This window comes from Lactuca virosa, chromosome 7 (assembly GCF_052849685.1).
Source record: "Lactuca virosa cultivar CGN04683 chromosome 7, Lactuca_virosa_CGN04683_v6, whole genome shotgun sequence".
Lineage (NCBI taxonomy): Eukaryota > Viridiplantae > Streptophyta > Magnoliopsida > Asterales > Asteraceae > Lactuca > Lactuca virosa.
Window position 1 is genome coordinate 221,326,098 of NC_136432.1, and position 25,372 is coordinate 221,351,469.

A 25,372-nucleotide genomic window follows, 5' to 3' on the forward strand; every position below is an offset into this window, starting at 1 on the left:
ATACTGTGCAAGGATTTGTCTATGCTTTTAAGGTATTTCGACTATGTTTCATAATAGTTTTTAAAAAAACAAGTATTATAAAATGTTGGTAACTTGGTTGACATCTTAATTTTGTAGATTTGGATCATGGAGACATTTCCCAACAGTAGTATAGATGGTTCCCATATATCAGGTGTTATCCCTTGGGTGTATACCCTGCGATGAGGCATTTATACGCTGCTGATTGTGAACGTATTTTTGATGTTAGAAATGTATGTAGCTTAGTTCACCTTATAATCTATAAGTTGCTATGAGAAAATAACATAACATTAACCTTTATATATCGTTTTATGTAGTGTCCCCCCCCCAACGAATTATTGCAGTCTACTCAGCAGGAGCGTGATGCTTTGTGGTCGACTGAGTGTGACTGATCCTTTGGTAACAACTACATTTTTTCTGAATCGAACCTTCACCTTGGGATGGTATGGTTATGGTTTTGTGGTCATTCAGCTTGTCGTTTGTCCATTAATGACGGTAATACAACCATGACTTCATATGCTTGTTCGTATTCAGCTGTAACTGGCACATGAAACACAACCTCTATATATGTTGATCGATATGTTTCCATTGTGAAGTACAATGGCATCCATGTACTGTAGTGTTGATATCTCAGTTCCTTGAAAACCACCATAGCATGAGAATAAGGTGTACCTGAAAATTGCCATTTCTCACATGTGCAACAACTAGATTCCAAGTTTTCTTTACCATTTTCATTTGGTCAGTCACCTCATATCTGCTTTGATCAATCTGGTATACCCAAAAATCGAAGGATTTATTGATTCTCCTATCGATAACCTTCTTAGCTTACTCAGTATTATATTTTTTGCTTTCAGCTATAAAAATCATTTACATATATCTTGTCATGCACAATAAATTATACTACAATTATCATGGAAGTATTATAATATAAATAGTTACCTCCAACATTACGTCACTGACACCACCATTGTTGTATAGTTTCTCGAAAGAAATCAATCAACATTTTTAGTAGTAGTTTCGGTGCGTCTCTTGATAAGTTATTGATTGACTCAGTTGTTTGGTGTCATAATATAATATCGAACCATAGGGAAAAACGACCTTGCCCATTTCTCGTAATCGATTTTGTCTAGTCATACACAACAGTCTTCATTTAGTGCACGACGTAGCCTACCCAAGCTTTCTTTGAAATCAAACTTTCGGTAAGCTTTTGCAGCCTCCCAAAACAAAATCGTTTTCTCTCTTGTTTGCCGATCTTTGTTCTCATATTCATTAACAAATAACGACAGTAAAGTTTTTGATATGCATTCGGGAACACAACTTGAATGGCCATTTCAATTGAATTGGCTCTATCTGATATGATAGCCAAAGAGGGCATGTCCCCAATACATTCTTTAAGTCTTGATAAAAACCATATCCATGACTCCCTACTTTTAGTTTTACCAACACCAAATGCAATAGGGAGGATTTGGTTATTACCATCCATGCCTACTACTAGGAACATCGTGCCCAAGTATTTCCCTTTTAAGGTGTGCTCCGTCAATAATAATAATTGGACGCAAACATGTTTGAAACGCTCGAACCTAAAAAGTAATTAATATTAATATATTACTCATTAAATCGATCACATGTGTAACAAAAATAAATACAAAGAACTCATTATATAAGAAATATTATCGCACAACCGATAGCCATGAAAAAGTATTCAATTTTTTTCATAACTTGTTTGTATATGTGTAACCGTCCTTGGATTCTTCTTCTCCAAGTTGTAACAATAAAAAGGTAGTATTTGAAAGATTTCTTTAGGGGCCCCTCTCAATAGATTTAGAGCATACATTTTAGCACTCCATGCTTACTAGTATGAAATATGTGTACTAAGACGGTCATTTAAAGTTCATTGTATTTGTTTCCCTCGCAACATATTATTTGTACCATCACCTAATATGCCCTTCAACAAATGACTTAATACTTTTTTGTTGGCTTGTCAATGATGGGGATGTACCTATGTGTTTGAGCAAGTATGTCTCTCCGATAGTTTAAGCACTTGAAATGTATTAATAGTATTTAGTTTTGTTTCTTGTATCCGCCAGTCACAATTTTCCATAAAGCAAACAGCTTCAAACCTGTCTTTTGTAGATTTTGACACTTTATATTGGAAGCCTTTGATAACACTTTTGAATCCTATGAAATATACGGGAGGCTATTCTTTTTCTTCTTTTACAGGCAACATAGGGTTGTTTGGGGGGCATTCTATTTACATTCTCTTCATTCACTTTTGACATTCTATTAAACAACAACGCACATGCATTAATACAAGATCGAACATAAACATACTAAACTATTTTAAGAAAATATAGGATTTTCTTGTGATTGCAAAGTTATACAAATTATTTTCTCAAACATGCTTATGAACTCACCAACATTTTTATGTTGACCTTTTTAAATTAACTTGTATTCTCAGGAAACCGTTGAAGCAGGTTGGGATGAACAAACTAATGGATGTTTTGTTATATTTCTATTTCATCAGACTATAATTATTTTGGCATGTAATATTCAAACACAATACTCGATGTAAACAATGTACGTTGTAATATTACATGTGAGGTGATGATGATGTTATGTTTCAATTATATACTTTGTGATGATACTACAAGGATGAAGTCACGCGCAAGCCCCCAGACGTTACCGCCGTCTGGTTCGGGGGTGTGACAGATTAGTATCAGAGCATTGTTTATAGTGAATTGGCATATCTAATCATACAGGATATGCAACTATAAATACAATGGGACTAAGACACTCTGAATAAAATGCATACCTATGGGTACATTAAAACTATAACACTAAAAGTCTCTGGGAGAAATTGAACACCGTGGTTAAACCCGGACAGTTATGTAGTCGTATTGGGGATAAATATAGTCTGATCAACTATATTTGTTCGAAATACGACCAACATGTGCTCGGGAGTGATCATGTTGGGAAATGGATCTAGAAACTTACCTCGTATCCAAAAGTTTTAGGGAACTCAGACATAAATAATTAAAATACTATAGGAGTATTTTGAAATGCTATCTACATACTCTCCTTACACACTTCTCACCCTTCCAGTTCGCACACAACCTTCATGGAAGAAGTACAGCAAGGACTCATTTGCTATCGGGCCTTGGTAGCCAATGGACTAATCGAAGGAGACCCTACAATGGGCCAAGAGGCAGAACCCGGCGTGGGGCCTGAGGAGTACATGGAGACAGACTCCGAGTTCGCAGAACCCGATGAGGTTATGGAGGAGGATGGGGATGTTAATGAAGTCCCCAGTGAGCCTCCCACTTCAGAGACAGTATATGATCACTGCGCAGCACCACGTGATTCCATTGACAGGACTCGCTCCTTAGAGAAGGAGGTTGCCACCCTTCGGCAACAACTATTAGCAGCAGAGGCCCGATCCGTACAGGCCTGATCTTGTGGCATGACATTTTGGCATGTGATTTCACCACCAGACCCTTTCTCGTCGCAGCTAGTACCCGTTCACCCGCTACTGTTATGATGTATTATCGACTACATGATTAAGTGATTACACTACTCATGGAGGCGTTACTCTGTCGGATCTTATTTCACTTCATGTATTGTATGCCTTATGTAGGCAAAATTTTCATGTACTCAAAAGATTATCATTAATGAAAACGGATATATATTTTCTCGTGATATTGTTATCTGTTATGTGTTCTGTTACTATTATTACATGTTGATTTTATGCACTCACTTGCTTATACACAACCGAAACACCGAAACCATTCTATAATCAAGAAATCATGAAACTGAAATACACTGGATACTCAACATCTTTCCGTTTCATGACAGAAAGATGTCTCGAAGACAGACACGCAGAAACCGCAACGCAACACCACCACCACCGCCTCCACCAAAAATGAACTCGACAGCATTTCAAGCAGCAGTTTCAGCTGCAGTTACAGCAGCACTGACTCATATTCACCACGGGAACCACGGTGGAGTTAATGGGCAAGGGACCGGAAGCTCAAACCATGGGATGAATCAAGGACCCACCAGAACCTGTACCTACAAGGACTTCGCAAACGCCAAGCCTCGAACCTTCAATGGGACAGGAGGCGTGATAACTCTGAAAAGGTGGTTAGAAAAAGTGGAATCGGTGTTCGATATCTGCGGGTGTTCCGAGGAGTGCAAGGTGTAGTTTGCGGCTTGCACATTCGTCGATCAAGCTCTCTCCTGGTGGAATGGCCACGTGGAGGCCATGACACTCCCTATGGCAAATGCTATGCCATAGGAGGAGCTCAAGGAAATGCTGATGGCCGAGTACTATCCAAGGGGAGAAATCCAGAAGTTAGAACAGGAACTGTGGAACCTCACGGTCCAAAACTCTGACATTGATGCGTACATCTCAAGGTTTGGTGAGCTGTCATTTTTGTGCCCAGGAATGATCACGTCTGAAGGGAAAAATATTGAAAGATTCATTTGAGGATTGACTTCTCCGATTCAAGGGAATGTAATCGCAGCAAACCCTGGAACGTATGACAGTGCTAAAAGGCTAGCCAAGAAGTTATACGACCATGGAAACAAGAAGGGTGCCAAAGCAGGAGAAGCGGAAGTCAAGAAGGAAAGTGATAACAAGAAAGGCAAGAACAACAAGCGGAAGGGACGGCAGACCCAAGAAACATCAAAGAAGCAACAAACAGTAGTTGTCCATGCTGCTACTGCTCAAGTTACCATAACACCACATGCTCCAGTCTCATCTACGCCAACTGCTCCCAAACAATACTCAGGGACCCTACCCAAGTGTAGCAAATGCAATTTTCACCATCACGGAGAATGCAGGGAGATGCATGGCATAAGTTGCAATCGAAAGGGTCATACTGCAAGATACTGTAGAACTCAGCCTCAACAGAACCAACCGTCAAACAACAACAACAACAACAACAATCGCAAGAACAATAACAACAACAACAATACTGGGGCCAGTTACACTTGTTATGGGTGTGGAGGAATTGGTCATTTCAGACGCGATTGCCCCAAAGCCAACAACCAGGGGGCAGGAGTGTCAGGAATAGTATTGACAATGGGTCAGGGTGAAGCAGTTCAGGACCCACCGGTTGTTACTGGTACGTTTCTACTTAACAACACTTACGCATTCATTTTATTCGATAGCGGAGCCGAGCGAAGCTTCGTTAGTAACAAATTCAAACACTTACTAAATTAACGACCCCAGAAGCTCAACGAAGCCTTCACAGTGGAAATGGCTAATGGGAAAACTGAAACAACCAAAGATGTTTATGTAGGGTGCACATTAACACTAAACAATCACTCTTTTCAAATAGATTTGATGCCAGTAAATATTAGGAGTTTTGATGTGATAATCGGCATGGATTGGTTAAGCCCCCATCATGCTAATATTATGTGTCGCGAGAAGGTCGTTCGCCTTCATCTCCCCAATCACGAAACCCTAATAATCTATGGTGATAAACCTGGCACCAATCTTCGGCTTATCTCGTGCATCAAGGCAAAAAAGTGCTTGCACAAGAAAGACTACGCATTCCTCGCTCATATTGTGGATAAAACCAAGGAAGAAGTACACATTAAAGACATTCCAGTGGCATGCGACTTCCCGAATGTATTTACAGAAGACCTTCCGGGAATATCCTCAGAAAGACAGGTCGAATTTCGAATCGACCTAATACCAGGAGCCACATCAATTGCCAAATCACCCTACGGGTTAGCTCCCGCCGAAATGCAGGAGTTATCCAGCCAACTAAGTGAGTTGTTGAGCAAAGGATTCATCCGACCAAGCTTCTCACCCTGGGGAGCTCCGGTCTTGTTTGTCAAGAAAAAGGACGGATCTTTCAGAATGTGCATCGATTATAGGGAATTAAACAAGCTCACTGTTAAAAACTGATACCCACTTCCTCGGATTGACGATCTATTTGACCAGCTTCAAGCAACTAGTTACTTCTCCAAAATAGACCTAAGATCTGGTTATCATCAACTTCGAGTCCGAGAAGAGGACATTCCAAAAACTGCCTTTCGAACTCGATACGGTCATTACGAATTTGTTGTGATGCCCTTCGGTCTAACAAATACCCCCGCTGCATTTATGGACCTCATGAATCGATTCTGCCGCCCATTCCTTGATAATTTCGTGATCGTCTTCATCGACGATATTCATGTATATTCTCGAAGCAAAGAAGAGCATGGTCAACATCTCCGTCAAATCTTGGAAACCCTAAGAGTTGAAAGGTTATATGCAAAGCTCTCCAAATGCGAGTTATGGATCCGCAGTGTAAACTTTGTGGGACATGTAGTCAGCAAGGAAGGGATTCATGTAGATCCTTCTAAGATCAAGGCCATTGAAGGCTGGGCGATCCCGAAAACCCCAACATAAATCCGACAATTTTTGGGTCTTGCAGACTACTATCGAAGGTTTATCCAAAATTTTTCCAAGATAGCCAAACCTCTCACCACCTTGACACAAAAGGGTGTATCTTTCAACTGGACAGAAAAGCAAGAAGCCGCCTTCCAAACCTTGAAACGAGCCCTCTGTAGTGCACCAGTGCTATCCCTATCAGAGGGAATCGAAGATTTCGCAGTCTACTGCGATGCTTCGAATCAAGGGATAGGTTGTGTCCTCATGCAGCGTAGAAAGGTGATAGCTTACGCATCCAGACAATTGAAGACGCATGAAGTAAATTACACCACTCATTATCTCGAGCTGGGAGCTATGGTCTTAGCCCTAAAAATTTGGAGGAACTACCTCTACGGTACAAAGTGCACCATCTTCACCGATCACAAAAGCCTTCAGCACATTCTAAACCAAAAGGAGCTAAACATGAGGCAGCGAAGGTGGGTTGAGCTGCTAAATGATTATGAATGTGAGATCAAGTATCACCCAGGCAAGGCTAACGTGGTAGCCGATGCCCTGAGCAGGAAAGAATACTCAGGTCGCCGGGTGAAAACCCTATCAATAACCATCCAATCCCACCTAACCTCACAGATCAAGGAAGCCCAATCGAATGTATTGAAGCCGGAGAACGTCACGAATGAAGCACCGCGTGGGATGGATAAGAACTTTGAAGCCAAGGACGACGAAACTTACTACTTCATGAGTAGAATCTGGGTCCCTAAACTTGGGGGATTCAGAGAGCTAATCTTGAACGAAGCCCACAAGACACGATATTCCGTCCATCCAGGTTCGGATAAGATGTATCTAGACATTAAGCAACAATATTGGTGGCCAAATATGAAGGCAGAGATCGCCACTTACGTGGGCATGTGTCTCACTTACGCCAAGGTGAAAGTGGAGGACCAAAATCCCTCGGGACTGTTACAACAGCCAGTAATACCCGAGTGGAAATGGGAAATGATTACTATGGACTTCGTAACCAAATTACCTAAAACGGCAGACAGATTGGATGCTATTTGGGTGATTGTCGATAGGTTAACTAAATCCGCTCATTTCCTGCCAATAAAAGGATCGTACAAAATGGAAAGGTTAACACAAATATATATCAAAGAGATCGTGAGACTCCATGGAGTGCCGGTATCTATAATCTCGGATCGGGATAGTAGATTTACCTCGCGGTTTTGGCAGTCACTTCAGAAGGCTATGGGAACACATCTAGACATGAGCACTGCTTACCACCCTCAAACCGATGGCCAAAGCGAACGAACCATCCAAACACTCGAAGACATGATCCGAGCCTGTGTGATTGATTTCGGAAAGTCATGGCATACCCACTTGCCCTTGATTGAATTCTCGTACAAAAACAGCTATGAAACAAGTATAAAGGTTGCTCCTTTTGAGGCATTATATGGTCGCAAATGCAGATCGCCTCTCTGCTGGGCTGAGGTGGGCGACACCTAGCTGGCAAAAGGGCAATCACCAGACATCACCCTTACAGGACCAGAGATCATTCGGGAGACTACAAAGAAGATAATCCAAATCAAAGCCTGACTCCAAGAATCGCGTGACCGAAAAAAGAGCTACGTTGACAAATTACGAAAACCTCTGGAATTCCAAGTCGGAGATCGAGTGCTATTAAAGGTCTCTCCCTGGAAAGGGATGATCCATTTTGGGAAACGGGGAAAACTAAACCCACGATACATTGGACCGTTCGAGATTCTTGCTCGAATTGGTCCAGTAGCTTATAAGTTGCAGCTACCTTTGGAGCTCAGCAACGTACACCCCGTGTTCCACATCTCGAATTTGAAGAAGTGCTTATCAGATGAATCCCTTGTCATTCCTTTGGAAGAGGTCGAAATAAACGAGAATCTCCTGTTCGTCGAAGAACCAGTCGAGATATTGGATAGGGAAGTGAAGCGTACAAAACAAAGCCGCATTCTGATTGTGAAGGTTCGATGGAACGCCAAGCGTGGACCGGAATTCACTTGGGAACGCGAAGACAAGATGAATAAGAAGTACCCTCACTTATTCTCTCATTAGTAATCCTGCCTTTCGAAAGAATTTCGGGACGAAATGCCCTCTAACAGGGGGATGATGTCACAAGTAATATTTTAGCTAGGAAATTCTATTTTCATGTAAACATCAGCTATTGTAAAACTTATACTCTATGTGAATATCATGCTATATACCAAAATGAAATCATCCATTCGAATCCAAACTCCTGATTTAAGTTCAAAACCTAATGCAATACATCTCATACATTCAACTATGGGTTGAAAACCCTAAAAATCCCGGTTCAAGTTTATTATGGACTAGGATCCTCTTATTGGGCCTAATGGACCAGTAAACTTTCAATTTGGCTATTTTGGGCCAAGAAACCCAAATTGGGCTCTAATTGAACCCACATCCATGAAACTAAGGTATTTTGGGTCATGTGGGCCTAGAATAATTCATTTTATCCCTAATGGGCCATGATGAGCCGTGAATGGTTTCATAAGCCCTAATGGGCTGTAAACTATATTTATGTGCTTCATTGGGTCGTGAACCCTCACAAGGGCCCAATGGGCCGAAAAATCTTCATCTTGGGCCTCATAAATTCGAACTAAACCAAGAAAGGGCCCAAACTCATTCATCCTTTCTCTTCTTTCCCCCATTCTCGGCCCAACAACAAAAGAAAAAAAAGGGAAAAACAAATAAGAGGGAAATGGGGTGACACATCATCAATACTTGGTGGATATCCATGCAAGAGTGCATGTATCCATGCAACTCACACATCATCCTATTTAAAAGTCAACCTTTCTCCTCTCTCTTATCTCTCTCTAACTCTCGGCCTCTCTCTCACTCTCCAACCTCACCACCATTTCAAACTCAACACAATTTCTCTCAGCTTTCAACACTCATCCACTCTTCTTCTTTCAAGAAAAATCGTGAGTATTAGGTGGGTTTTCAAAGAAGATCACTTCAAGCTTCACATTGTGGTAAGATCTTTCAAACTCAAGTTGATATACTTCCTTTTAAACTAAATCACTCTTCTTACACACATGTTTTTCGTGAATCATGTTTCCTAGAAGTTCCTAAGCTTGAAAACCTTCTCAAGAAGCTTGCTAGGGCCGATATCTTCTCATTCCCTCACCAAAAACCGAAAAATTCAAAGCAAAGTGAGTTCATACCCCCTATTTTTTATTTTTTATTTGTTTTGGGGGAGAATACAAGTTCTTTTGTGTAGATCTATGTGTGTATGCATGATTTTGTGTGTTTTTCTAGTTATATATTTGTTTATGTGATAAAAACTTCATGAACTTAAAGATCTACTAAAAGATGATGATATTGGTATGACATAACACTTATTTCAACTCGTCTTACAGGAAAAAGGTTTTAAATACAGCTAGATTACTTGAAGCTAAGAAAAACTTTATGAAAGGGGCTAAAATCGACGAAATGACAAAAGTATGAGCAATTTATGTAACTCACGGCTAGTTAGGGGCTCAAAAGGAAATTTTTGCTAAACAAAGGCTAATCTCGACATTTGAGACCTTTCAAGGACTAAAAATGTAAACATTTTCATAAATGGGCTTCATTTGGGCTCCTCACGGTTTTGGGCCCAAAAATGGTAAATTTTAGTCTTTTGTGGGCTTAAATGTCATTTTCAATAAAGTTGTGCCAAAAAGGTAAATTTTTTATAATTAGGGTTAAAGTTGCGAAAATATAGTGATTTGGGCCAAAAAGATAAAATTTTCTATAATGGGCCGAATATGTATATTTTTATAAAAATCAAGCCAAAAATGATATTTTTGACAAAAGTAAGTTAAAAATGTTATTTTCACAAAAAACTAGCCTTAAATACAAGTTTTTGTCCAAAAAGGGGCCAAAAATGTAATTTTTACCAAAATTGGGCCTTAATTGTAAATTCTTGGCTTAATGAGCCAAGAATGTCATTTTTACAAAAAGTGGGCATTTATGCCATTTTGGTGAATAATTGAACTAATACTAGCAATAAAAATAACAAACGGACTAATTTTGCCATTCGTATAATATTGGACCTTAGTGGCCCATTAATATGCTTGATAGGTCATGAATACTATTTATATGTTTATTGGGCCTCATTGACCCATTAACGTGCACAACAAACCTTGGATACTAATTTCGTGCTATTTGGGCCTGTAAATACCTTAAATGTGAAATGGGCCTTAGTTGTCCTTTTACATATATTTTGGGCCCATGTTATATAATATCATTCCTATCGGCCTGGAAATGACTTACATGTTTTGTGAGCCTTAGTGGTTCACTTACATGGTTCATTGGGCCTGGAATGAGTTTTATATGTTTCTCTTCGCGTAAATTCAATTAAGGATCTAGTGAGACGTGTCGGTTGACACCTATTGAGTGTATGATCGTAGCTTGTAGTTATAACCAGAGTTTCTTGGAGGGAGAGCGGGGTTTGTGTATAGATCTATACGGGGATGACACCCCACACCTGAGCTGTTCGCTACAGTTAGACTACATCAGTCTATGGGTGACAAAAACCTTATTCTATTTTCTGTCGGCGTTCACAAACGCCAAGACAGGCAAAATTGTCATTAATTAGTATGGTTATGACGGTTCACTTAGAGGAATTAACATTATGAAATATACGGGAGGCTATTCTTTTTCTTCTTTTACAGGCAACATAGGGTTGTTTGGGGGCATTCTATTTACATTCTCTTCATTCACTTTTGACATTCTATTAAACAACAACGCACATGCATTAATACAAGATCGGGCATAAACATACTAAACTATTTTAAGAAAATATAGGATTTTATTGTGATTGCAAAGTTATACAAATCATTTTCTCAAACATGCTTATGAACTCATCAACATATTTATGTTGACCTTTTTAAATTAACTTGTATTCTCAGGAAACTGTTGAAGCAGGTTGGGATGAACAAACTAATGAATGTTTTGTTATATTTCTATTTCATCAGATTATAATTATGTTGGCATGTAATATTCAAACACAATACTCGATGTAAACAATGTACGTTTTAATATTACATGTGTGGTGATGATGATGTTGTGTTTCAATTATATACTTAGTGATGATACTACAAGGATGAAGTCACGCGCAATCCCCCAGACGTTTCCGTCGTCTGGTTCGGGGGTGTGACACGGTTTGAGGACTATTTCCCCCCAGTTTTTTATTTTGCACAGCTCAGATAACATGTATTTCCATTTATGTCGCCTTCACGTGTGGTAAGAATGGCTAACCTTATGCATGTATTCAATGACTTACTTCATGAATTTGGTAATGCAGACGCAGTGAGAGTCTCCCTGTTGTATATGCTAAAGAAACGATTTTTAGGGAAATGCCTTCGACAGTTGGTTACTAATAATCGTCTAGCAATCGTGTCTAATTTAGACGAGTGTAACAAGTATACAGTTATTTAGTTAGATTAGATCAAATTATACACATACTTATTAAGTGCAATTGCTGACATAGGTACCCATGGGGCAGAGTGATATGGGAATTCACTTACACACAACTATGTACTGTCTTTGATAAGATTGAGGAGCATTTGAACCCCACGGAGGCAAGAGTCGGCAGTAGACATACATATACTGTGCAAGGATTTGTCTATGCTTTTAAGGTATTTCGACTATGTTTCATAATAGTTTTTAAAAAAACAAGTATTATAAAATGTTGGTAACTTGGTTGACATCTTAATTTTGTAGATTTGGATCATGGAGAAATTTCCCAACAGTAGTATAGATGGTTCCCATATATCGGGTGTTATCCCTCGGGTGTATACCCTGCGATGAGGCATTTATACGCTGCTGATTGTGAACGTATTTTTGATGTTAGAAATGTATGTAGCTTAGTTCACCTTATAATCTATAAGTTGCTATGAGAAAATAACATAACATTAACCTTTATATATCGTTTTATGTAGTGTCCCCCCCCCCCCCCCAACGAATTATTGCAGTCTACTCAGCAGGAGCGTGATGCTTTGTCGTCGACTGAGTGTGACTGATCCTTTGGTAACAACTACATTTTTTCTGAATCGAACCTTCACCTTGGGATGGTATGGTTATGGTTTTGTGGTCATTCAGCTTGTCATTTGTCCATTAATGACGGTAATACAACCATGACTTCATATGCTTGTTCGTATTCAGCTGTAACTGGCACATGAAACACAACCTCTATATATGTTGATCGATATGTTTCCATTGTGAAGTACAATGGCATCCATGTACTGTAGTGTTGATATCTCAGTTCCATGAAAACCACCATAGCATGAGAATAAGGTGTACCTGAAAATTGCCATTTCTCACATGTGCAACAACTAGATTCCAAGTTTTCTTTACCATTTTCATTTGGTCAGTCACCTCATATCTGCTTTGATCAATCTAGTATACCCAAAAATCGAAGGATTTATTGATTCTCCTATCGATAACCTTCTTAGCTTACTCAGTATTATATTTTTTGCTTTCAGCTATAAAAATCATTTACATATATCTTGTCATGCACAATAAATTATACTACAATTATCATGGAAGTATTATAATATAAATAGTTACCTCCAACATTACGTCACTGACACCACCATTGTTGTATAGTTTCTCGAAAGAAATCAATCAACATTTTTAGTAGTAGTTTCGGTGCGTCTCTTGATAAGTTATTGATTGACTCAGTTGTTTGGTGTCATAATATAATATCGAACCATAGGGAAAAACGACCTTGCCCATTTCTCGTAATCGATTCTGTCTAGTCATACACAACAGTCTTCATTTAGTGCACGACGTAGCCTACCCAAGCTTTCTTTGAAATCAAACTTTCGGTAAGCTTTTGCAGCCTCCCAAAACAAAATCGTTTTCTCTCTTGTTTGCCGATCTTTGTTCTCATATTCATTAACAAATAACGACAGTAAAGTTTTTGATATGCATTCGGGAACACAACTTGAATGGCCATTTCAATTGAATTGGCTCTATCTGATATGATAGCCAAAGAGGGCATGTCCCCAATACATTCTTTAAGTCTTGATAAAAACCATATCCATGACTCCCTACTTTTAGTTTTACCAACACCAAATGCAATAGGGAGGATTTGGTTATTACCATCCATGCCTACTACTAGGAACATCGTGCCCAAGTATTTCCCTTTTAAGGTGTGCTCCGTCAATAATAATAATTGGACGCAAACATGTTTGAAACGCTCGAACCTAAAAAGTAATTAATATTAATATATTACTCATTAAATCGATCACACGTGTAACAAAAATAAATACAAAGAACTCATTATATAAGAAATATTATCGCACAACCGATAGCCATGAAAAAGTATTCAATTTTTTTCATAACTTGTTTGTATATGTGTAACCGTCCTTGGATTCTTCTTCTCCAAGTTGTAACAATAAAAAGGTAGTATTTGAAAGATTTCTTTAGGGGCCCCTCTCAATAGATTTAGAGCATACATTTTAGCACTCCATGCTTACTAGTATGAAATATGTGTACTAAGACGGTCATTTAAAGTTCATTGTATTTGTTTCCCTCGCAACATATTATTTGTACCATCACCTAATATGCCCTTCAACAAATGACTTAATACTTTTTTGTTGGCTTGTCAATGATGGGGATGTACCTATGTGTTTGAGCAAGTATGTCTCTCTGATAGTTTAAGCACTTGAAATGTATTAATAGTATTTAGTTTTGTTTCTTGTATCCGCCAGTCACAATTTTCCATAAAGCAAACAGCTTCAAACCTGTCTTTTGTAGATTTTGACACTTTATATTGGAAGCCTTTGATAACACTTTTGAATCCTAAATTAAGCCTAAGTTCTTCTTTTCTTTTGAAGAGTTGGAATAACTTCACATATGAAGTATAGTTGTGGGTTGTGGCACCTTTACGTTTTTGTTAAGCTAATCCGAGTAGTGGTAAAGGTTCAGGCATATCCTAATGGGTGTTTTGTGTTTCTTCAGAATCGGAAAAACAATAAGGAAACTTTTCTTGTTGTGGTTTTCAGGGTTGTAAGGGCTCAGTTTCCTCATGTTCACCTTTAGTATCATCCCTATCAAATTCAGTGTAACTCTAAAAATATTCAAGTGGTTCTCCATGTGGAATTATATTACCATGAACTATAGGAGAAGCATCAGCAACAACCTTAGCTTTATACCTAAAACCACCCCCATCTATTGGGCCATTTTAAGAAGGAACATGGCTTGTTGTCATAGGTAATAAATTACAAATTTGGTTACTTCCAACATCTGAAGACCCATTTCCACCAGAACGATTTCCCCGGTAAATCGATGAATATCACATTCCATAACATTATAAACAAAAAGAAATTGTATTGTGTTAGGAGGCATACTACTAACAAAACTAAGAAAATATCATACATCACTATCATCAAGAATCTGCATACCTATATTTGATCCAGAACATTGCAAAGATATACATATTTGATTAGTGTGCAACCTAGACTCGGAAGCAACCAACATAATTAACCCAACGAAGTTGATATCATTTCTTATATCTACACCAAAGCATGTGTAGTCTGGAGCAATATATTACATAGATACCTTGATACGTTGCCATTTCCCTCTACTATAGAGATGCACACCAAATACAGATCCTCAATTTGAAATCGATTCGATCCAAAAACCGGTTTTGCTCAAAACCGGATTTGACTAAACTGGATCGGATTGGATCCGATCAACCGGATTGGATCCGATCAACCGGATTGAAACCGGATGTAACAATTGGGAATTTACCGTCACCATTTGTCACTAAATATTAGCATCAACCGACGATAACGATAGAACTTTTCATATTGAAGGAAAATATGACCAGTTAAATAATAATAATAGGGTAAAAAATGAGTGACCAAAAAGTTATATCACTTTCTATGATGGGTAGTGTATTTGGAAAGTACACAACAAAGTGATCCAAATGATATAAGCATTGCAAAAATCTGATTCCAATTGGAGGAATTATGATTTTATGAAGATAAAAACCAATCGTATTAATAACGCTATTAGCGTCAAAATAGAATAAAGAAATCGGCTGATTTTCGGCTAACGTCACTAAAAGGAAAATTATAGTAACCCGTGAGATAATGACTTTGAAAGGAAAAATGTCAAAAACGGAGTTCGTATGAAGGATTTATATGATTTTTAGAAAATATAAAATACGGGTTAAAAACGGAAGTCAAAATTTGGCAACGCGGCCAAATAATTATGAGATCAAAAGTTATAATTATCAAATATAAGATAAAAAATTTTTATATTGTGATAGTTATAGGAAATCCCTAGGAATGATTAAAAGATAAAAGATAAAAGATAAATACCTAATGTCAATACGTTAGTGAGCTGTTAATTCATCCAAAGACCTTGATTAAATTCGGCATTCCCCGATACCTATAATCGTTAATCTTGCGAGAGCTATGAAGATATGTATACATCTACATGGGGTCTAACAACCCCACCTGCGTATGCTAGCTAAAATCCTGACAAGATAACTTTCTTATTATTCACTAATCGATATCCGATGAAGCGTCGTGGCGGGGCAAATTTATTAGCCAAAGAGTGTCGATTATGGGGGCTCATGTTAATACATTAGATCACCTTAGAGAACTGACTACCATTAGGACACCTTAGAGTGGTACATAAAATACATTAGGGTCGTTAGATTTCCTACAAAGATAGTAAATTATGATTCATAAAATATATCCTAATAAAATAATAATATTGGATCGTTAGATATCCTAAAAAGATAATAATATAAGATCACTAGATATCATAAAAAGATAATAAAATAGGATCGCTAGATATCCTAAGAAGATAATAAGATAGGATTGTTAAGTATCCTAAAAGATAGTAAGCTAGGGTTGATAAAATACTTTAGGAAAGGTTTTCTGAAATAAAAAAGATTCTTAAATTAATAAAACCAAATAAAAACGGAAATCTATAAAAACTTTGCACTCACCAACATTATGTTGATGTTTTCAAAAATCACATGTGTTCCTAGGATGGAGTAGAGATCCAGACAAGAAAGGATTATCGGCATGAAGACTTGTAGATTTTCGTCAAGGTGGCAGAAATCGGGATTAATCGGCGATTAATCGTGAATTAATCGTTTGGCGTTCTCCAACCGTCGATGATTAGGGTATTAATCGGAAATGTAGGATTAATCGGGTTTGGAGGGTTAATCGGTCAACAAAGGTCAACAAAAGTCAAAAAAGTAAAAAAAAAAAAAATTAAAATTTTTTAAAAAAATTCAAAAAATCAACTTTTTTTTTACTCCAAAATTTCAAATATTATACCAAAATGTTCATATTTTCGTATTTTCAAATTTTCAAATTACAAAATTTCTTATTTTCTAATTTTGAAGTACTTGTTTTTCTTAAGATATATTAATATTTGATCAATTTTAATACTTTATTAATAATTTATGGTCTCCGATTAATCAACGATTAATCCCCACCAAGACTGATTAGTCCCTTAACACTGCTTGACCGTCGAGCTACCGTCGAACGATTTTTACAACCTTGATTTTCGTTAGAGAGGTAATTATAATTGACGCTCTGTGATTTGGGAAATCTATGTACCATCACCACTCGGAATTTCCGCCATCAGCCGGGGAGAGTGTGACACCGGATCCTAATCCTACGAAAGAAAACCGGATTTGATATTGGATCGTAAACCGGATTTGCTAAAAACTGGATCCAAATCCACCCCAAAACCTACTAAAACCCACTAAATATCGGTTTAAACCAGTTTTAAATAGGATACCATTTTTTGGAACCTGATCGGATTTTGATTGGATCCGGGTCGGATTTAGCATGACTTAATCCAAATTGGATCGGATTCGGATCTGGATCAGATCGGATCAGATCTTGCATTTGTGAACCTCTACTCCACTAGAAAGTGGCACTCGAAAGAATTTTGTATACATACTCATTCCGGAACGTATAAGAAAACTATCGAACAAACAAACAAACTTCGTATAGGGTAGAAAAACACACAAATACCCTATTTCTCTGCCTCTCCAGAATTTCCTTCCGGAATGTATGGCCATTCTGGACTATGGTCCAAAATGCACTTTTAAGTTCGGAATGTACGGCGGTGTCAGATTTCAGACCCAAATCCTACCAACCAACCATCAACTCCAAAATGAAAATAAATACTCAAGAATATTGTATTTTGGAATTCGTTGAACGACCAAACTCCGGAATGGTCGTACGTACTTCGAAATACAATATTCTGGAGCAAGTGGTCATTTTAAAAAAAAATGCGGGTTATTTTTTATTAAAAAAATTCGTTTATAAGGGTTAGATTAGCTTTTTAAAATAGTGGTATCAGGTGTTGTCCTCCCTATTCGAGTTCAAGGGTTCAAGTCTCGTCTGAGACATATATGGATCCATGAGTAGTTAAGGAGTAGATTGAAGTTGTCATTCAAACAAAAAAAACAGCATTCTTGAAGTTTTAAGTATTTCGCTATGTTTTTTTTAATTAGCTAAACTAACCAATGAGTCTATCAACATAAGTTATTATTTTTTTAATTTGTAAAAATGACCATCATTTTCGGAATAATAAGGTTATTTTTTAATTTGTAAAAAATGACCATCAATATTCCTGGAGTAATAAGGTTATTTTTTAAGTTGGTGGTGGTTTACAGGATCTTATACCCATACATTTCTGACTGAAAAATGTATTTCAGATTTTAGTCTAGAATGTACGGTCATTCCGAAGTAATGTTTTCGGAGTCAAATGAATAAGGTATTGAGATTTTATTGAATATTTAGACCATATACACCTTTGTTGCTCTCATTTGAGAAAATTTGCATATCCATACCACATACAGTTTTGTGTTACCAAAAAAATAAGTTCGTATAATCAATAGTTTATAATACATGTTTTTAGTTGTGGGCGATATAAGCGAATCCACAGATAAATGCAATATATTGCTCTAGACTACATATGTTTTGGTGTAGACACCGGTGAATCCATGATTCAAACTCACGTGTGTCCAACTTAAATGACGTGTAAATTAAACGGATTAAAAATTTTTGGTTATCGGGTCGGTTATGAATAATATCATCTAATGCATGTATAAATATTAAATTTAATTCTAATCATGAAAAATTCTTGTATACGTACAAAAATAATGTATAAGTATATTATTGCTAATTTATTTTAGTGACAATGCCTAAGTGTCGTTGACATGTTATATATAAAACTATTCTAAACTTTTTTATTCTTATTACAAGTATAGCTATAACAAAATAAATGATAATATCCTATCACATAATATTTTATTATTGGTAAGAAGTTAAAACAAAATATATAACAGTAACAACCTCCCTCAATTTTGATATCATTGTCAGGTAAACTAAAAAAGATTATAGTGTCCTACACCACAAAAACTACAGTATACTACACAAATTTCTAGTTTACGGGATTTAACTTATAAATTATAAGCTATAATAAAAATTAATGGGAATTTATTTATATTCTACCCACACACACAAAACAATAACGAATAATAGAGAAAGAAAAGAGTAAAACCTCTCAAAGAAAAAGAACAAAAACAATAACTGATAATAGAGAGAAAAGGGTAAAACCTCTTAAAGAAAAAAAAGAGATGTGAGATAGTAGAGACTCAAGCATCACTAAATCAAACTTCTAGTTGGTTTTCGTAAAATCAAAAATGGACATAAGGTGGTGGAGATTGGCATCGAGCGATATATGATGTGGAGCATGGAGGCGAAGGAGGGAGGTTGAGCACGTTGGTCGCGGCAACAATGGAATATGGATGGATCAGCGGATAGTGGTGGAACACGGCAGCCGACACCCGTGACCAAAAAAAAAATGAAAACTTTGTTTTTCGGGATTTTTTTTTGTTTTCGGTAATTTGTTTCATTTACTTTCCCCTGTTATATACTATCTTTTATATTTTATAAGATTGAATGATTAAATGTTGATTATAATTTTTTATAGATGGGTTTTATTTTTGTTAACCACCTCCTAACAAAGCGGTATAAAAGCTCCAAAACTATTAAAAAAATTTGATTTGTTCTCTTGTTTGTTTTATGTTGCCACAAATGTCCATTTTATGATTACATAAGATATACCTCTCAAATCTAATATATAACCTATAAAAGAAATTTCAAAATTTTGCAATAGCATAACCTCATGTCTCGGTGTAGATTTAAGCATTGATATCAACTTTTTTGGATTGATTACTTTGGTTGCTTCGAAATCCAAGTTATGTACTAATTAAATTTGTATGTCTTTTCTATGTCATGGATCAAACATAGTTATTCAAATTATTGACGACGATGTCACATATTTTTTTAGTTTCGGTAGTATGCCTCCAAACACAGTACAATTATCTCTTGTTAATAATGATTTCGAAAGTGGTGTTAATCAATTGAACTCTTTTATTATTCTAATTTCAGTATAAAGTTCAATACATATCGATGGAAGGAAAACGAACAACAAGTTGCGCCGCTAGCCCTTTCTGGATGGCAAAACTAATTCTTTTGAAAACAACATCTGTGGATCTAGGAGATATCACATTAGAATGCATGACCCGTTGGACTCTGTTGAGGAGTTTCACCGCCTGTGGTGCGAGAAAACCAAATGTATCAAATGCAAAAGGTACAAACACATGTTGATTTTCTATATATGCATTCTAGTGTTTTGCCACTTTGCACACATCGGCTTTCAAAGTGGCATGCCCTGCTGTGAAACCCCCACTCCTCAAACCGATGACAAGAGAGACCCTAGTAAGATCCACACACGCGTGCTTCCCTCCTACCCATCCAAAGACCAAAATGTCAGCCGACCTAAGTGTGGATCTTCCATCCCACAGGTTCATCAAAAAGTTCATTGGCGCTTCTTTCTTCGTAGAAATACCAACACGCCGACAAGCATCAAAGAGAACATCCCTAACCACATCATGTCGGTACTTGAAACCAGGGAGCTCTCTACAATGAACCGCATGTTCCCCAAAAGTGTCCAAACATGCCTTGCGGTAAACTTGGTATATCTCGTCAATTGGGAATAGAGGAATCATGAGGCGGTAACGAAGGATAGTTCGGTACTCCACAGAAGACATATGTTGGCCGAGGCCATCAATAGGGACAGTTAGCAGAAAATCCTGAGCATGAGGTGCCTGAAGACACTCAAAAACTGCTTTCTGTCTAACAGTCATGTCGAAGTCGACTTCCATATCTTTGACGATTTTGCTAAAAAGGGCACACGCCAATGCTTTTTGGGATTTAGGGGGGGGGGGGTAGTATCCTTATTAGTGAAACCGCTACAGTTGAATCCCGGAATCGTATCGCGAAGACGAGTCATAGCACATAGGTAATCAGAGTCCATACCATATATGCCACCGTCACGTAAGATGTGGTCTTGTAATGCCCAATATTAGGCCCTCGAGGCTAAAAATGTGTAGGAGGAAACCTCGTATGCCGAGTACAAACTCAAACCACCGAACCGAATAGGTAAGGAAGCTAGACGCCACTGGATGTCTCCAAAAAAGGGGCCTCCGCATACCACCATATCCTCGATAGACCTACGCAATCCTTTGTCAAAGAACAAACCTGACTCTTGTATGTGCACCGGCTGGCATGTCCTTAAACCAAAGAAAAGTTTTGCAATGCCCATACATGATCGAAGAAAAAGGAGCTCACTCTGTGGGTCAAATAGTTGTAAAAGAATACCAATCAAATCAACAGCATTGACCGCAATCTTCATGCCCAGCCCGCTAACAAACCCTGCGTCTATACTAGCAGCCCCCCCCCCCCCCCCAAGGAACTTCACCCCCAAAGAAGGTCTCCCTATATCCGTTGGGAATAAATCGACACGAAGCTTCCTACCATCATAGGAGGGCCAAAAAATCTCTGTTTTTTTGAAGTTCAACTCAAGACCCAAGCCTGGACCATTCACTCGAATAATGTTCAACACTCTAGCCACCTCCTCTGAATCCCCAATGACAGTCCCATCATCTAGATACCAAGCATGGAGAAGAAGCTTACAATTGTATCTAATATTGTTCACAAGTGGGTGCAAAATGAGGACAAAAAGAAGATAGCCCAAGGCGTCACCTTGCTGCACCCCAGTGTCAGACCATATATGTTGGTCTCTGATATAAAGTCTCGCTCCTTGCCCATACAAGAAATTCACCCACAAAGAAATAGAAGGGCACATCCTCTTAACCTCGTAGAGCAAGGCTGATCTATCCACCAGGTTAAAGGCATTAGATAAATCCACAGTCAACATTGCAAGAGACCCATCAGTGCGGTGTTCACTCAACACCCTATTGGCACTGTGTAACATAGCCTCAGCACCCTCGGACACACCAACCCCGAACTAAAAATCATTAAGGTACTTGGCCATTTCTTTACCCACAACTTTCATGGCAACCTTGGAAACCAGACGTCTCCATATAGTGCCTACTGCAATTGGACGGATCCCGTTGTCAGGTTTAATCAGAGGCTTGTGAGGAGCGGATGCAATAAACTCTGCCAAAATGGTCGGACAACTTCCCGCTAACCATAAATTAACCACTGAAGTGATAGCACGTATGAGATTTGTGGCTATAACATACCCTTCTCCACAAAGGGCATCCACGATGTGTTGAGCCCTCAAGCCATCTCTCCCGCATGAAATTCCTTTAGGGAAAGATTTAATTCAACCAAATACACAGTCAAAGTCTGCTACAAGGGGAGGTTCAAAAATTATGGGGCTCGACATGGATGGGGATGACCTGAAAGAGTGTTTGTCCTCCAAAGCTTTAATAGTATCACCATTGTATGGCGCAACACCCGATGAGCATAACACTTTGACTGCTGCGGTAAAATGCCCATCTGCAACCTTACAGAGACACTGTCTGATGTTGGTGTTACTTGATGTAAACTCCTTCTGAAGAATGCCTCCACCCTGTCCCATGGCCCCAACCTCGGGATTGTCTAACATATTTTGAACTAACTTCCTGATACCATCCTCTTTCCCCCATGTATCCAAGGACTTCAAGATGGAGCTTTGTTGTAAGGATTTTCTATTCCCAGACCTACATTATTGTCTATTCTTGGGCCTAAACACCTGCACTGTGCATCGAGGAAGAAGTAACAAACAAATCCATGCATCAACCGAGTCAGGTTGGGCAATCACCTTGTAAAGAGCAGTTTTCAAATCCTGAGAGAAATCAAGGAGGAAACTATGGGGGATACTCTTGAAAGTAGTGATAGGCTCTTTAAAAACACACTCAAGGAGCCCAACATCAAAAACCAAACCTCCAAGAACGTTTTTCACCGAATCTTTAGTAGACGGGTTTAAAATACCGACAATGTAACGACTCGAGCTATCATCCCCTGTAACAAAACTCACACGGCCATTCGGGTGATGACAATAATGGCTAACAACATGCAAAGCCATACACTTCCCACACATCTATTGGCCAAAGGCCTTCAATGTTTCTTCCACCGCCATAAATAAACTAACATCACTAGAAAGATCTTCACGTAAAACACATTTACGATCTTCAGTAAGTAGATGATGCCTTTTGATGTGTGAAATCATACGGCCAATCCTCTTACTTCCCACTTCACCATTTGGGCAACAATGGAAGCTTCTGAACGGGCACAAACAAATATTACTCGAACTTGTAGAAGAAGAAGCCATTCAAGAGAACAAGCCTCGAGATGAATCTTAAGCTATGAAGCAATATTTAAAAAGGATGGGAAGGAAATGGCACACCAACACACAGTTGGTGTGCACAAGGAGCATCCAAACTAAGCAAACTACATTATCTTGAACAATAAAGTTGCAACAAGAGAAAAATTGGTTTGGGCAATTTATCAAACACTTGGTGGGCAACAAAAATAGCTTCTTACAATTTCATCTTCTTCCATTGAAACATCAACTTTATAATCTAACATCTTACAAGGATCCAAAAATCAACAAAGAGAATCGGGATTGAGAAGCATCTTTTCTTCCATTGAAACTGCCCAACGTTTTTCACTTAAAACTGTGTGGGAATAACTTGAAACTGTTCAGGAATAATTGGCCTTCATTTCTAGAAAACAATCCACATAAATTGCATTTAATCTAACCTCCACTTGATGAAGTCAGTTGTAGCCATAACTATTAAAAATATGCCCTCAATTCCTCAAATCGAAATAAATGCTCGGATAGAATGAAACTGTTCTGTTTAGATGCAGAAAAGTGCTTTCAATGGAGCAAAAATTTAATAACTGATATTGCTACTAAAATTGGATCCAACCTTCTTCTTGATGGAGAAGAATCGACGAACAACGAAGAGAAAAATATAATCAGAAAGTAACGGGGTAAGCAGGGGGTAGGGCCAAGGCGGCGGAGCTGTAGGCGGAGGGAAGAAGTAGGAGCTGTAGGCGGAGGGACGAACGGCGTAGCTATAGATGGAGGGCCGAAGCGGCGATGCTGTAGGCGGAGGGTTTACAAGCTAAAACTGTTATGGTGGAAAAGGATTTTCCAGTGTTAGAAGTAACCAAAATTGTAATTTATTACTTGTGACATTGAATATGATTCATTCTTACAATGAAACTATAAAAGGGGGTCATGTTAGGTATAAATGTAAGGTCGTTGTTGATGTTGATGTTGGTCCAACATTTGACGTTGATGAATCATCAATTGATCAAGAAAAATGGATTTTTTTGGTTACGGGTGCTAATATACTTCCACTAGGAAACGTGGTGAAAATATTCCATCGTTTCTCTGAGTTTGATGGGGATGAGACTGAATTTAGTGAGGAGAAAACCTAGCCTGACAACCTCGACATGAAAAGTACTTTTATTATTATTCAGATTCTTCAAAAAAAAAAACATTCATTGAGGGATGTTTGATTTCTTACCATTAACTGATGTTTTTGATAAAAAAAAACATATAGTTTTCGTAACCCACAATCCATATTCGCATGTGAAGGTGTTACAACTTGTAACATCCATAAATTTCACAACAATTTTAAACTTTTTCAAACATCCAAAAATCATTATTTATTACAAAATGTTTTCAAAATAGTTTCATATCAGAGTATCCCAGAAATCAGAATCATAAAAACGTGAGGAGGTGCACGATCAAGCCTTCGCCTTCCCGCGATCATCTGAAGTACCTGAAATCAAAACCAAAACTGTAATCCCGAAGCTTAGTGAGTTCCCCAAAAATACCCGCACAACAAATAACACACATATAATAACAACATACTATGGGCCCAATCAACGACCGGGTTGGAATGCCCCAGGACCACAACCATCGGGTTGGAATGCCCACATACTATGAGTCCAATTATCCTCAGGATGGAATACTCTCGGCCCACAACCATCGGGTTGGAATGCACCGGTCTGTTGGATCTCGCACAAAGCAGATGAGCCTCAACCACCAATCAATCATGTGCACATATATCAGATAATCACATAACAGTCTACAGACAGACAAACCGATCTACAAATCACTAAGCATGGCAACATCCTATCTACCAGGATACCAATCTAACTGATCATAACCACATAGAAACATCCTATCTACCAGGATACCGATCTAACAGATCACACTAACAATAAAATAGGATAACAATCCAAAGGGTCGGCCTTGGTGACTTCGACCCTTGAGTATAGTGAGGAAAACTCTCCTCACAATATCGATCGGAACTGAAATATCAAACTCCCGAAACACGGCTCCAAACACCAACACCTACAACCACCATTGATCCCATTCCATAAATTCCTAAATTACCAAAATATCCTCAGAAGTGAAACTGGGTCAACCCTTGGTCAAAGTCAAAGTCAACGGTCAAGGTCAACAGTCCATGTTGACCCAACTCGTCGAGTGCAGCTTATAGACTCATCGAGTTCCTTCAGAACTCAGAAGATCGTGAAAACCCCAGTCAACGCGCCGAGTTACTAGACAACTCGT

General features: G+C 38.3%; 1 protein-coding gene across 1 annotated transcript; it reads right to left on the reverse strand.

Moving 5' to 3' along the window:
• Window positions 1-20,851: 20,851 nt before the first annotated feature.
• On the reverse strand, window positions 20,852-21,763 carry LOC145127563 (uncharacterized). Its single transcript, XM_079062740.1, has one exon. The coding sequence runs from the start codon at window positions 21,761-21,763 to the stop codon at window positions 20,852-20,854; it is 912 nt and encodes a 303-aa protein (XP_078918866.1).
• Window positions 21,764-25,372: the final 3,609 nt, after the last annotated feature.

Coding starts and splice junctions, on each gene's coding strand:
- LOC145127563 (XM_079062740.1), bottom strand. CDS start 21,763: ATGTTACACAGTGCCAATAGGGTGTTGAGTGAACACCGCACTGATGGG.